The 15574-nt window shown below is 40.6% G+C and overlaps 1 protein-coding gene across 2 annotated transcripts in view; it reads right to left on the bottom strand.

The window, feature by feature from the left end:
* The window catches only part of LOC133126421 (acetylcholine receptor subunit delta-like), a 40738-nt gene that overhangs the window by 7640 nt on the left and 17524 nt on the right, over positions 1-15574 (bottom strand). Inside the window, exons 4-12 of one of the 2 annotated variants that reach the window (XM_061238626.1) lie at positions 15135-15244; positions 14512-14667; positions 13898-14013; positions 13530-13730; positions 13162-13273; positions 12435-12549; positions 7086-7299; positions 5183-5301; positions 2479-4487 (exon numbers count right to left, since the gene is read on the bottom strand). In XM_061238626.1, the coding sequence (XP_061094610.1) occupies positions 4302-4487; positions 5183-5301; positions 7086-7299; positions 12435-12549; positions 13162-13273; positions 13530-13730; positions 13898-14013; positions 14512-14667; positions 15135-15244 (1329 nt within the window). In that variant the 3' untranslated portion in view covers positions 2479-4301. Of the gene's footprint in view, positions 1-2478; positions 4488-5182; positions 5302-7085; positions 7300-12434; positions 12550-13161; positions 13274-13529; positions 13731-13897; positions 14014-14511; positions 14668-15134; positions 15245-15574 lie in introns of those variants that run through there. The other variant, XM_061238628.1, reaches the window with a different exon arrangement.

Genomic DNA, 15574 nt, shown 5'->3' with positions numbered 1-15574 from the left:
GTGACCAGGGCGCTTTTTTATGTGCCGATCCTCCCCACTGAGCCCCCCCCCCCTCAAATTATACCGCTCCTTGGTCCTTTTGGCCGGAACCTGTGTGCGAACCCTGGTCAAGGTCCGATGCCTTAACCGCGAGCCACCACGGTGCCCTGATTGGTGGAGTTTTAACTTAAAGAAGAGAAGAACATATATGGATTGATGCAGACAAGACTAGGTAAGTTAATATTAGCATTTACCTATACTGGCAAACTACTTTTAAAACCTAGCTATTAAACTAGCTGCCATTAACACTTTCACTGCAATAAGTCTTTGTAGCTAGTTAGGCTGTTGAACTCAATCGACTTTGGCAGTGATAAAGACTTAACTATAACATTGGGGCGACATTGGCTCAGGTGGTAAGCGCAGTCGTCTGGCAGTTGGATGGTTGCCAGTTCGAGTCCACCCCGTATTTTACCTGAGCAAGACACCTAACCCCCTCCTGGCAAGTAGGTTGGTGCCTTGCATGGCAGCCAATTGCTGTTGGTGTGTGAGTGTGTGTATGAATGGGTGAATGAGAAGCATCATGTACACTGCTAATTGTTTCCTCCTGTTCTTCAGTGCACTGTTGAGTGGTTTGTCAAGCGATTGTCTACATGTTAAGAGCCAAGCCTGTTTATCGACCAAAGTTGCGGAGCGGACTTTGACCCAGAGCCTGCCTACCGTCCGTCTACACTACTGCCCTGCTGACAGCTTTCCATGGTTATTGGAATTATTGCATGGTGTACTGATTACGAGACTGCCGTCTCCCTCGGTGCTGAATTCTCTATGGGGTTCAGGTCAGGTGAGTTGGCTGGCCAATCAAGCACAGTAATACCATAGTCAGCAAACCAGTTACTAGTAGTTTTGGCATTGGGGGCAGGTGCCAAGTCCTGCTGGAAAAGGAAATCAGCATCTCCATAAAGCTTCTGTCAGCAGATGGAAGCATGAAGTACTCTAAAATCTCCTGGCAGATGGCTGTGTTGACTCTGGACTTGATACAGTGGACCAACACCAGCAGATGACATGGCACCCCAAATCATCACTGATTGGAAACTTCACACTGGACTTCAGGCAACTTGGATTCTGTGCCTCTCCAGATTCTGGGACCTTGATTTCCATATTAAATGCAAAATTTACTTTCATCTGAAAAGAGGACTTTGACCACTGAGCAATAGTCCAGTTATTTTTCTCCTTAGCCCAGGTAAGATGCTTCTGATGTCTCTGGTTCAAGAGTGGCTTGACACAAGGAATGCAACACTGTAGCCCATTTCCTGGACAGGTCTGTGCATGGTGGCTCTTGATGCACTCCAGCCTCAGTCCACTCCTTGTGAAGCTCCCCCAAGTTTTTGAATTGGCTTTTCTTGACATCCCTGTTGCTTGTGCACCGTTTCCTACCACACTTTTCCCTTCCAGTCAACTTACCATGAATATGCTTTGATACAGCACTCTGCGAACAGCCAGCCCTTTCAGCAGTGACCTTCTGTGGCTTAACCTCCTTGTGGAAGGTGTCAATGAGTGTCTTCTGGACTGTCAAGTCAGCAGTCTTCCCCATGATTGCCCAACCAAGTATTGAGTGCATAAATGAACATACATTTCATTTCAGAAAGCTGACATTTCTGTATTTTAAATCTTTTTTATTAATATTATGTAATATTCTAATATTATGAGATACTGGAATTTTGTTTTTCATGAGCTGTAAACCGTAATAAATCAAGTTTAAAACAAAAAAAAGGCCTGAAATATTTCACTTTGTGTAATGAATCTAGAATATATGAAAGTTTCACTTTTTGAATGAAATTATGGAAAAACTTTTCCACGATATTAAAATTTAAGATGCCCCTGTATGTGCATATACACTCACCAAGCACTTTAGTAGGGAACATTTTATCTTTACACCTACTTATTCATGCTATTATCTAATCAGCCAATTGTGTGGCAGCAGTGCAATGCATACAATCATGTAGATACAGGTCAGGAGCTTCAGTTAATGTTCACATCAACCATCAGAATGGGGAAAAATGCAATCAAGTGACTTTGACTGTGGAATGATTGTTGGTGGCAGACTGGGTGGTCTGAGTATCTCAGAAAGTGATGATCTCCTGGGATTTTCATGCACACTAGTCTCTAGATTTAGCAAAGAATGGTGCAAAAAAACAAACACAAAATCCAGTGAGCAGCAGTTCTGCAGACAGAAATGCCTTGTTAATGAGAGGTGTCAGAGGAGAATGGCCAGACTGGTCAAAGCTGACAGGAAGGTGCCGGTAATTCAAATAACAACACATTACAACAGTGGTGTGCAGAATAGTATCTCTGAATACACAACACATCATAACTGTTAGTGGATAGGCTACAGCAATATAAATCTAATAAATGCCTAATAAAGTGCTCACTGAGTTTAAATTGATATTTCAGGTTTTGCATAATAATACAAAATTAAAATGGTAGGGGTCCCAAAATAAAACCTTGTGGAACAGCTTTATTCAGATCAAGATCATCAGACTGGTCCTCTTCAATAAATACAGACTTCTTCCTACCACTAAGATATGCATTAAATATCATAGATTTCTGAGCAAGTCTAAAGTTTTTCGATTTTTGTAGTAATACACCATCATTCATGTAAAGTTTCAAAAATGACGACACAATGAAACACTCAAATGAACAATGCACACTTGCTAGCGTAGATAATATCTTGCCTTCCTCCAGCAGTTTTCAGTCCTTTCCTTTTTCAATCATGCACTAAGAACGTTTCACACCAACACAGTGAACAATAGAGCGCCCCCTCCTGGACGGAATAAAACTATCAAATTATAGTATATGAAACATAACATAATTAACATTGTGAAGCATGAACATTACAATTCACTAAGTCAGGTATTGCACCTGTTAATTTGCCTTGGTCAGAGGTTATGTAAGTAGTTATTTTCAAAAGTAATGTAGCAGTGGAATGATTGGGTCTGAAACCAGATTGGAAAGATGATAATATATCACATTCTGTAAGATAATTTAATAACTGAGTATATATTTCTTTTCAAAAACTTTTGAAATTGTACAGATAATGGATATGTGTTGTTAAGGTGAAAATAATTTCCACCTTTATGTAAACCTTTACGTCACACTTGCATGTTTTTCGAAAACATGGGGTCTCTCACCAGTGGACAAAGAAAGGTTAAGACAGTTAGGGGTCACATAATTATATGGGCAGACCATTTGATACATTTAGTATCAAGTCCATCAAAAGCAGGACTTTTACAGTTTTGTGAAGAATTGCCCTTCAGTTGGTTTGAGTTTCCTGAAGCTAAAGGTTGAATATAATTACAAGTATGATTGTTATCTTCCAAGGAATTTAGCTGATAGAAATGAAATGTTCATTGAAGGCATCAGCGATATCAGAAGGTTCTTCTATAAAGTGGTCATTGAACATTACCTGATTAATTGATTGTTTGCCGTATTTTTTAAGAAGATGATTTGCTTTTCTCCAGAACTGTCTTGGGTTTTTCAAATGTTTGGAAAGACTGTCAGGATATAAGTAGCTTGTCCATTTCTTGAGTTTTGCTTGTGTTTCTTAATTGTCTGCAAACTCCCCAAATGAGTTCCTAGTTTTTCTAAATTTAATCTAGGCTATATCTCTCTGTCTGAACAGATTCATCAGATCAGAATTAAGGAACAGTAGTCCTACCCTTAACTTTAACTGTTTTCCAGGCCAGGGTGCATGTTTGTTGCCTATATTTAGGAATTCAGAAGACAATCCCAAGCATCCTGCAAAGTTGGTATGATTTGAAATCTATACCAATTCAAATAAGACTAGGCGCAAGCGAACACAACACAGCTGAACGCCTTCCTTACCTTTTAATCTTTTTGTTTCTTAATAGCGAAACACACACCAGCACAGTACCGGACTCTTAACTCTCACAGAGTCTACCAAGTGCATTTACTGGCTTTGTGTCAGAGCGCACAGTGAACACAAAAGCATTGGTAGACTGCCAGCACTGGCCTTAAATACTCTTTAGGAGGGGGAAAACTCCTCTGCCAATAATGACAACCAGGTGAAGCCAATGAGTACCAGCCCTCTGGTGGACACCTTAGGAGTACCTCACCATGACACATTCACAAAATGCTGATTAATATTTATTAATACTTATATTTAACTTGAATGAATATGATGACACACTGACACACTGGTTTGTTCCTGGCTTGGACCCCAGGAACCATGACTTTGAAAATCATATTTAAAAAAATCTATTTTCCATACTCAACACACATTCAACCATCACCACCCAACTGACAGATCAGTCAATGAAGCGTTGATTCTCCTCCAGGTAGTTGTAGGGATCTCCTTCAAAGGGCAGTGGAGGTGGATGATTATATACGCCCATTAGGAATATGACAATGGTGCCCACTGTCATGACTGGCGTTACAAGGAAGAGGCAGAGGCGGTCAACTGTCCTGGCGATGCCACTCCAGTTGTCCTTCTCCTATGACAGGGTTTTGAGGGGGAGGATGCTTAATTTAAGCGGAAGAATTTGTACGTAAAACATCCTCTGTGATTTGCCAAATGGCCAGTTTCCTGGTTACATGGAATCCAGAGATGTGTCCAGAGATAATATGACAAGCAAAGTGTTTAAAATACCATAAATTCCATACATCAATTTCTACTTCCTATTATTGCATTTTAACTGCTACACATTGAATGAATCAATGTAATGGGAAACTACACTATTTGCTGGTATGACCTTGGGCTTTTGGTGACATGTAGCATAATGTAGAAAACCTCAGGGTTACTAAACTCTGGTCCAGGAGGGTTACAGTGTCTGCAGGGTCCTCAATGGGTTGATGTTTCTGCAAGGTTACTGCCAAACACTTGAAATTATTCAACAGTCCTCTTTTATTTGTATTTCTTTATTCATGCATTTGCCATCTTAAGCATGTCCCAGTAGCTTTGCCTTAGTGACTGGGTTTGAGTAACCTGTACTAGTGAATGTGTAGTTGAGTAGGCCTACCGTAATGGCTTACACCTAGGTCTGTATTAAAGAATGTGGATTTGGGGAGACTTGTCTCCATAAAGGGATTGTGTAGTTTCACCTTTGTGAGTAAGTGGTACAGTAGCCCTACTGTCATGAACCAACAGTGAAGGGAAGGGTGTTGGCTCTCCACTGGCCAAGTCTCTTACCTCGCTGTAGTCGTTTTTATCACGCATGTGCTTCACAATGTAATTTGCCCCTTCCACAGCAGGCTTCATTTCAGCATACAGCTGCTCACTGGCCTCACCATCACTACTGGCTGCTTTCACTGGAATAAAACAAAAAGACAAAAAAAGTCGGCACAGATTGAACTTGGCCCAGCTTGGCTTCTATGGAAGCATGTGTAGGAACCACAAAACTACATTTCCCACAGTCCCACAGGACAATTACACAACACCCACCCTGGCATGACATCTAGTTACGGTTCAGCCAATACCATAATGGCGAGAGCAATGCACTTTCCCAGTATAAGAGCAAGGCACCCTCTCTGGACTTTCTCTTTCGACCCTCTTTGCTCTTTGCTCTTTGGCCCTTTCCTTCACCTTATCTGGCCTCCAGCTTCTACAACTGTGTCAACGCTCTGCTCTCGAGACTCAGAAAGAGGCCTCTACAGCACACCACCAGGCCTTATGGACCTTGCGGTAACTTAATGGCCTATAGCGAGTGGAAACTGGTGTACGCGGACCGTGACATCAGCTTACCTCTACAGACTAGAGCAACAAACTTTTCCACCCAAAAAAAGGACCAGCGGACATCTTTTCAGCAACCAAATGGACCATATGACAATGCGCAGTACACGGGAACACCCCAGCTTTGTATACCTCTCCAGGACATCATTCACCCACACTGCCCAAGCTAGCCACCTAAGCTAGCAACTCTTACCTTTCCTTTGTTCAAGGAACACACACGCTTACGCTAACATTAACATTAACACATATGCTAGCATTCCTAACATACCTTATCCTACTAACTTCCCGTTAGTTCAACCCATATCTGTTATGTGTTTGTATGTTTGTTTAATAAATATATTTGATCAAACCCGGTTTCTGTTTTGGTGTCAAATAGACATGAGAGCCGAGTCAAATCAGTCTTTCAAAGAACTTCCAACCTTGAGGTTATTAGTATGTTTAATCATTAATATTGGTTATTTTAGTTAATAATTAAAATGCTAAATTTGTAGTTAGATATTTCTGATAACAGTAATTTTATGAGAATGATTACTTTTTGCAGTTATACTGCTACATAACATTAATTGGCACCCCGGTTTCATAGAGAGTAAAATCCCAATGCTATTTGGCGGCCCGTGCAAGGACCCTACAGAACAGAACAGCACAGAAGAATAGCTTTCATAATGAATAAGTTGTGGGATGCTGCTGAGATCAGCTTGGCAGCGTGCAAACATTTCCGTGTCCAAAGAACAGATACTACATCCTGCCGATCAATCAACTGCAGACTGTTCACCACCCTGACTGAAGAAGTTAACCATATCATCCTCGTCTTTGCAGTGTAGAGAATTGTATCTCATAGGTGCAGCATATTATGCTGTACAATATGTTATGTAACCGGGACCAGGAGGAACATTCCAGCATGTGACTGGGCTGTCAACCTGAATTTCAGGTTTCAGGTATACAGTAATTGTTCATTTATGTAAAATAATATAATTGCATTATTATGTATAGGCATGGAGGAAATATGAGAGCAGGTCGGAAAAGTGGGAAAAAAACAGCTGATACTGCTGAGGTCAGAAGGACAATGGCCAAGCAAGCTGCACAAGTGGAGTTAAGGTCAGTTAAGGTCAGCTAATGTTAGCATAACCAGTAACACAGAAGGCCCTGGAGCAATGTGTGGTGACCAAAGGTCAACACAGCCCCTGATGAAGCTAATGAATCAGCAGATGTTGCATCATCAGTGGAATGGGTGAATACAAATTCAGTTGTTAGCCCAGGTTCAGCATGCTGGGAGCCTGCAGTGGGGATAGGAGAGTGTTTTTGAGAGTGTAAGACTTACATGCAGGGGGAGGGGTTTGTGTGTGTGCGCTCTCTTTGTACTGGCCTGCAGCGGGTGTGGTCCGGGTGGCAAGCCCATGCCTCTCAGACTGCTTCTCAAACATCAGCTCACTGCGGGCCTTGATGGTGTAGTACTCCTCTGCCTTGGCGATGTAACCCAAGGAGCTAGAGCGACGGGGGAGGGCCATCCCCTCCCAGGTGGGCTCACTTTCCATTGGACGGGACATGTGCAGGAGGCGGGGCAGCCTCTCCAGGAAGAACTGTAACCAGCCATTTATTTATGTAAATATATTTTGCATATATTTTCTTCATTTACATTATTGTGCTAAATGTGCAATCCAGTCCATAAATATTTAGACAGTGGTACAATTTCTGTAATTTCAGCTCTCTACTCCAGCAGATTAGATTTGAATTTAAACAAAGTGCAGACTAGCAGCTTTCATTTGATTTACATCCACATTGGATGATCCATGTAGGAATTACATCCCTTTTAATATACTGTCCCTCAACTGTTTCCAATTAGTCAGGTTGAATCACTTCTTTGGTGAATGTATGAGAAAGCTTTCAGTGTCTAGTCTTCATTCTAGCCTTTTGATTGCCATTTGAGTCTATTATTGGCATTTGTGGACATGAGGACCAGAGTTGTGCCAATGAAAGTCAAGGAAGCCATTATGAGGCTGAGAAATAATAAAAATACAGCCAGAGACAAAGGCCAATGTCTATCAGACTAATCAGAAACTGCTGAGAAGCCAACTGTCAAATTACTTTTGGTCCCATAAAATGGGGGGACTATGTCACAGATTTGTGTTCATAGTGTCAACACTTTAACCTCATATTCACTTTTCATTTAAAATCCAATATGTACATTGTACACCTATCCAAATACTTTTGGACTGCACTATATATTAGAAAAAAACAAGAAAGTATGCAACTGTACACCAGCTTCTTAATACAAATATCTAATCAGCCAATTACATGGCAGCAACTCCATACATAAAGCATGCAGACATATGATTTAAGTGACTTTCACCATGGAATGATTATTGGTGCCAGATGGGGTTGTTTGAGTATCTTGTGATTAAGCCAAACCACACCACATATCAAACCACATATCGTATCATCTAAATCTTTAAATGTATGAGATGAGTGAACATCCTTCAGATCATTTGGCCTGTTCTTGTGGACTGTTCAAATCCAACCACTAATTTTTTTATCAGGTTCCAGTTTGGAGACTGAAATGCCCTTTGCAGGATAGTAAGTGTGGTCAATTAACAATTTCTGGATAATTGTTAGAAATGCTTGGGATCTTTGTCTAGCTGAAAGACCAAATTGCAGCCTAGCTTGAGCTTACTTGCTGAGGGAAAATGTATTGGTATTTGCTGGAGTTCATGATTGTATTACCTTAACACCAGATGCAAAAGGCCAGATGCACTGTAAATGCACTCCTCCTTCCATTCCTAAATGTTTGGGCTAAAACAATTGCGTTTTTGAAATGAAACTCAGTAAAGAAATACAGACTGTTTGACAGCCAATAAGAAAGCAGGTTGGTAGCCAGGTGTAAATAGGTCACTACCTACACTCATGACTGACGCTTTGATGCAAATAGCTCATTCAAGCACCTTCACAACTAATTTTGCATATGATTAAAGATTAATTAATTGTAATCAGAGTAAATGTGGCTGTTGTAGTTATAGAAATTAGCGATTTATAGGCTAACTCCGTGGAGATAATGGGATGAATGTGGTTTGTAGGATTGGGCAGTGGCGTCACCAGCATCGGGCTTCCGGGGCTTCAGCCGGGAATCTTTTTTGACTAGCTCCAAATCTTTTTGAGTGTTCTCGCTGTGTGCAGAGTTGTTTGCTAATTTCCCGACTGACATAACCACCTATTTTGTCCACACTCCTGTGATTGACATTGCGGACAGCCAATGAGAGTGTAACTGTCGGCGGGCTGTCTAAGACTTCTCCAGCCTTGTAATGTTTCTCCCTATGGTTTCCCTTTGATTCAAGCAGACTCAATTCCAGAAGTTATGCTGTGTTCCATTTTCCATTGGAGATGGGAATTTCCAAGTTTATGTTTCCAATTTCCAGGTACACAACGCCAAACATTAACGAAAAACATTGGTGACCGTGAACTGGTGGTGTTTGTGTGGTGTTAAGTATATAACCACATGAACTCTCTGCATTCTGCACTGACCCAACAGCAGACATTAGACCACTCATTAACTGTGCTTCGGTCTAGCTACATTGGTAGATAATCTGCAAAAGTCAGTAAATGGTATATTTCCATGTTTTTTTTGGGGGGTTTTTGGTATGTTTTTACATTTTCCTAAATAACGTTTGTGCAGAGAAGATAACTTTCAGAGATAATTTGCCCTAACCAGCTAACTAATAACATTGGCAACATTGTTTCACATTAGTTCGTACGTAGGCTTTACTATATGACAGTGTAGGAAATACTTTGCTTTTTTCTTTTAGTTGATGGTTTCCTATTTACAATGTGTGCCTGGGTGCTGCCATTGTTGTGATGTCAGGCAACTGCTTCTAGTGAAGTCAGGCTTGATGGATTTGCCAAGCATTCGCAGCATTAGCCATAGCATGTGCTTCATTACACTGTTGTATATAAGGTTGTATAGGCCAAAGGTATGTTTAAAAAACATATATGATAAGACAGTTAATAAAAGTAAGTGTCAATTGTGAGGAACTAAGTTAACAATATGTTACAAAGACAGAATGAGGCAAACCTAGGGTATGGTTACCGTTGTCTGTTCCAGCTGGCTAACGTTAGCTGCTAACTTTACAGCATTTTACTTTGCTATGTAACTAATGTTAACGTTAGGTATGTTACGTTTCATGCTTGTCACGTCATGTTACATGTTTAGTTATTGTCTTGGTTACTTTATTGTCATCTCACATATTATGTTAGCCTAGTCTTGCCACGTTTTATGTTTTATTTCTTGTTACGTTTCATTTTCATGTCATGTTACGTTTCATGTTTTGTCTTGTTACAATGTATTTTCTAGTCTTGTCATGTCACGTTATATAGTTTATTCATGTCATAGTTTTGCAAACTTGTTATGTCACGATTTATGTTTGTTTCATGTTATGTTGTTCTGTTCATTGATTAGCATACACTTTTTTGTGTCTTTCTGCAAACCTTGTGTTCATGCTTTCTCTCTCCTTTGCTGTCACTTCCCTAATTGTTTCATTTTCCTGTGTTTACTTGCTAATCTATTAACTTTAGATCAGGATTGGGTAATACTAACATTCTAACCATGTGTTCATGTTTACCTTACGTTTCTTGTGCATGTCATTTACTAATTTACTAATGCTAGGGCAGGATAGGTTTGCTAACGATTACTAATTATCTTGTTAACTTGTCAATCCTCCCCACCTGATTTCCATTTGCATGCTGCTCTCAAGCTAATTGCCTGCACCTGTTGATACCTGCATAAAGCTCAGTGTTCATGTCATGTCTTTGCAAAATTGTTGCCTCCTGTTTTTCAGTGCACTTTTGAGCGGTTTTTCCAAGCCATTGTCTAGCCGTTAAGATCCAAATCTTATTGAAAAAGATTATTGACTTCTGTTTTGTTGACCACTACCTGCCTGTACCACAAACTCTTGCCTGCTGTCTTTGTACTTTTGCCCCATGAAGCAGACTTCAGTCTTGACTCTTGCACCATCTTTGACTCTGAGCCTGCCTACCATCCATCTGCACTACTGCCCCGCTAACAGCTTTCCTGGTTTCTGGACTTTTTGCATGGTGTACCAATTTCGAGACTGCCTTCTCCCTCGGTGCTGTACTTTGGTTTTTGCTGGATCTAATGTGTATGAACTTTACTTATTTTTGACTACGCTGATTGGACAATCCCTTGATAAAGCCCTGACGGGACTTCATCCACGTCTTTGTTGTCTGAGTCGTGCATTTTTGGCCCAAATGTATTGAAACCTTGGTGACGCCCCTAAGATCGGGACTGCCTACAATCCACATTTTGCGAAAGGGACAAATCTTAAAAAGCGCAGTGCATTGCATGTGTCGGCTGCCACGCAAAAGCTTATCCAGTGCAGGACAACATTTGTACACATTCCAGCTGTGGCGGCTATTTTGTTTGAATTAAATGCACATGGGATTTTCTATTTTTTGGTAGTCCCTTTAATTATTTTGGAGGAAAACGAATCAAAACAAACGCACGCTCTTTCCGCGATGGACAAAAGCAATTCAGAGCAGCATATTATTGCATTTAGCCAACTCATATTTTTTACTTGCGGCAAAACACTGATTTATTTTAACTTCAGATACTGTCACTACAGTTGAGCTCGTTATTTCAGTCACTTCCACCGCTTTGCATGAAATATTGCTTAATTTAATAAATCATTTTGTAAATGTTTTCTGCGACAAACAAGCTGCCTTAATTATTGCTAATTATGGCTGCAATCATTAATTAATTATTAATCTGATTAAATATTTGTTGCACTGGGGGTTGAAGTTGTGTGATTCTTGTTGAAAAGATTATTTCAGTGCATCTTCGAAGCCTAGATCTGTGTTTCTGTCTCGCACCTCGGTTTACACCTGCTCTATATTGGCAGAGAAATTTTGCGCATAGTTTGACCCTCGTTAAGTGTGTGAACTTTAGTAAATTCAACGGAATACATAATTAGCCACACTTATACTATCTCTGCCCATCTTGCTATGACTGGAGGAGATCACAAGCATACTGCGGTTCTAGCCCCGTACGCCAGTTTGATACATTTGATGCATGATTCCTGGGCAGAATGCGTACTATGTGCCACTGAAAGTTGTTGCAAAAGGCTTAACAGATGTGCATTCTCTGGAATTGAAGGAGAGAGACGTGCAGTATATAAAAGTTGAGCACAAGAGCAGAGAGAATGTGTCATGACTGAAGAAAATTAATAATGATAATAATAAGAATAAAAAATATTCCGAATTCTGCATTTCTTTGGCTACTTTTTCCATGTTGTGTTTTGTCTTGTTTTGCACATATCGCTTTTCTCAGTGTGCCTGTAATATGCCGTGACACATTTCCCCCTTAGCCTATATAAGAAAACCATTTTATTTTATCAATGCTGTAATGCCAAACCTACCTGTGATCTGTGTGGCCCAAAAGATTTTTGGTATAGCCATAACACAAAGTTCAGCTTTAGAACTTCAACTGTGGGTGGTATGACTGGATAAGACCAAGATTCAGCATTTGGTATTTGCTACTTGTATAGCCCAGAGACTCCATCATTATAACTAACCAAGCCAAGCCCTGCAGTTTAAGCAGTTTGTCACAAGAAGAATACAATGTCTTATGTCTGCTAGCAATTTCCTATTATAACTGCAGGGTGACTTGACTTGAAAGGAATTCTGAAAGTCAGCTCTAAGTTGTGAATACCTCTTTGGTCCATTCTGACATCAGGTGGGTGCTGGGCGTTCGGAAGTGAAGATTGAGCACAATAACACAGTTGAGGACCACGATCGTGACCAGAACCATAATGAACATGAGATATCTGTGTCAAGAACAAAAGCCAGACTAAATGAACTGCACATATCTTGCATGCAGCATACATCTGCATATCACACCTGCTCTTCATGTGTACTTGATGTAATCCTGAATCATGTCTACCTTGTTTCTTTTTCTTATGTGATAAGTGCAGTAGCTTGCAAAAGCATTCAGACCTCTGCACAATTTAACTTCCTCAGCTTGAAATCATGAAACATATTTAATAAATGAATATTAGCTTGGAAAAGAACAAGTTCAAGTCATTGAATAGACACTGATCAGTTAAGTCAATCATTAAGGCATGGCTTATGTGATGTGTATAGTGTGCATCATTTGCCCACAATTTTAACTGACATGTATTGCTTGTAATGTAGAGTATGTTATCAAATATTTGTGATACAAAACAAATGACTGTAAATCGTGATAAACTATTATCTAGTAGATTGTGTATATCCTGTTTAAAAGTGTTATGATTTCAAACTCAGACAAGAACGTATGAAAACTTCATGACAACATAATTTCATATTACTATATTAGCCTGATAAGTGGACCAGGAGAGCACAGTCTTCCACATTGGTCAGAACAGACTAATTCATGCATTTGAATGGAGATCACATACTTGACAATGAGAGGAAGGGCCATGGAGGTTTCAGGCAGACGCTGTGAGATCAACAGCAGGAAGACAGACTGAGCCAGGAGTACAGAGATGGAGAGGGTCATCTTTTCCCCACCTGCAGTGCACACACACACACACACATTCTCACATGTAATCTCTCTCTCTTTCAACCCCCTGCCCTAGACACACAATAATTTTTATGTATAAGTATGTGTATATGTTTATGTGTGCCTGAGTTGACTGGATGTGTCCTACTCCACAAACTTTGCAATACTGCACTGCAGCAAACAGGTGTACACAAGAGCAGACACGTGGAGACTGACTGCCCACTGCCCACAGTGCTTCCTAGGGGGTGCCCTGCCTGGACTCACTGTCAGCTGGGAGGTAGTACACAAGAGAGGCCATGAAGGAGATGAGCACACAGGGGACAATGATGTTGACGACATAGAAGAGGGGCTTGCGCTTGATGATGAGGTAGAAGGTGATGTCCTGATGCTTGTTACTGTCCAATGGGATGTCCTTGTATGTGTTTTTCCGTGCCGGCTTGTGAATGATCTCCCACTCCCCATTCTCTGCGACACAGCAAGAGAAAGGCTTCATATCAAAATTTAAAAAGTAAGGGAGACATTTTAAACTCCATCCTGAGCTGAACTCCAAGTCAGGGGTGACCTACTCTAACACATCAAGCTCAAAATTCAGCAAAGAAAGGTAAGAAAGGAACCTCAAACAAAGACCTTACCTGTGAAGCCCTCAGGATCGATGATGATCCACTCCACTTTGTAGGTCTTATTCGTCTTATCATCGGTTTCAGCTTTCAGATTCATGCTGATCTCTTTGGCGTTGTAGGTCAGGGAGCTTTTCAGAGGGAAGAGAAAGGAAAAAACCATCTCATAAAATTGCTTTAATCTCATTACATTGTTGTTGTCAAAAGCCTTTCACTCTTGCTTTATTGGTTCAAATACATTACATTACATTAATGGCATTTGGCAGACGCTCTTATCCAGAGCGACGTACAGGTGATTAGACTAAGCAGGAGACAATCCTACCCTGGAGCAATGCAGGGTTCAGTGCCTTGCTCAAGTGCCCAACGGCTGTGCGGATCTTACTGTGGCTACACCGGGGATCGAACCGCCAACCTTGTGGGTCCCAGTCATGTACCTTAACCATTACACTACAGGCCGCCCTTGTAAAAAATAAAAGATAATATAACTTCCTGTTGTGGCTTGTCTCTAAAATGGACTCATGTTCATTGACTTAATAATCTTTACCTAGCCCTGCTCTGCTAACCCATTCAGTCTCGGTAAAAACATCTCCTAATTGACTAAATAGAAATGCATGTTTTTCCCCTTTCACCTGAACTTCAGGGTGCAGTTCTGCCAGTCGAATGGGAAGTAGTTGACGTTGATGGCGCAGGAACTTCGGAAGATGGCAGGGGGTAGCCAGTACACATACCCATCAGGGTACACCAGCACATTGCAGTAATATGCCACCTGGAACTGGGCATCATTGCTATGGAGGAGGAGGAAGGTTCCTTTAGTAAAGGAGCAGTAGCAACAAATACTGAATCCCTGGTTGGCACATTACATAGAGCCAGACCTGTGTTAGAACCATGCTAGTCTTTTGGGGCTTTTCTTGCCAAGCTAGCAAGACGTAATCCTGTAAAGGGTTGATTTTATTTCTGGTGCTGTCATTGTAATGCTGACAACAGTCTTTGGTATGTAATGGGTTGCAAGATGCCAAAAGATTACCACACAAAAACAATTTGGGCCATTCCGGACAGTACAAATTTATTTGGGACAAATAAGACAGATGGCAGATGGACAGATCACCATATAGCTTCCCATACCTCCTCACCATATTCATGATCCTTTGACACATAACCTACAGTACATCAGACAATCAGACATAACCACATCAGAACAAGCAAGAATAAATGAACTAGCCCACAACGCTGAATCTGCCCTTGCATCCCTTACTTGTTTTCCAGAACAATCTCAGGCAGCCACACCATTTGTGATGGAAGACGCAGGACCTCAATGCCATCAAATTCAGTGATGTTCCAGGAAAGCCTGTTGTCATACCAGCCCTGTGTGTGTATGAGAGAGAGAAAGTGAGTCACTCCTTTGCTATAACTTAAAGTGACTGGAAAGCAGCTGGAAATAGTTGAAATAACTATATATCACAGAGGAATGTATCCACTACACTTCCACCAAATATATATATACAAATATATACAGTACTGTGCAGAAGTCTGAGGCACCCTAGACATTATATATATATATATATATATATATATATATATATATATACAGTATATATATATATATATATATATATATATATATATATATTGTGTTAGTATAAAAGAGCCCATTTGAGATTTCCAAATATTCATTTTCATTCATTCATTTAATTT

The sequence above is a fragment of the Conger conger genome, chromosome 4, assembly GCF_963514075.1.
Source record: "Conger conger chromosome 4, fConCon1.1, whole genome shotgun sequence".
Classification (NCBI taxonomy): Eukaryota; Metazoa; Chordata; class Actinopteri; order Anguilliformes; family Congridae; genus Conger; species Conger conger.
Note: the sequence above shows the minus strand (reverse complement) of the source record. Positions and strands in the feature narration are given on the sequence as shown.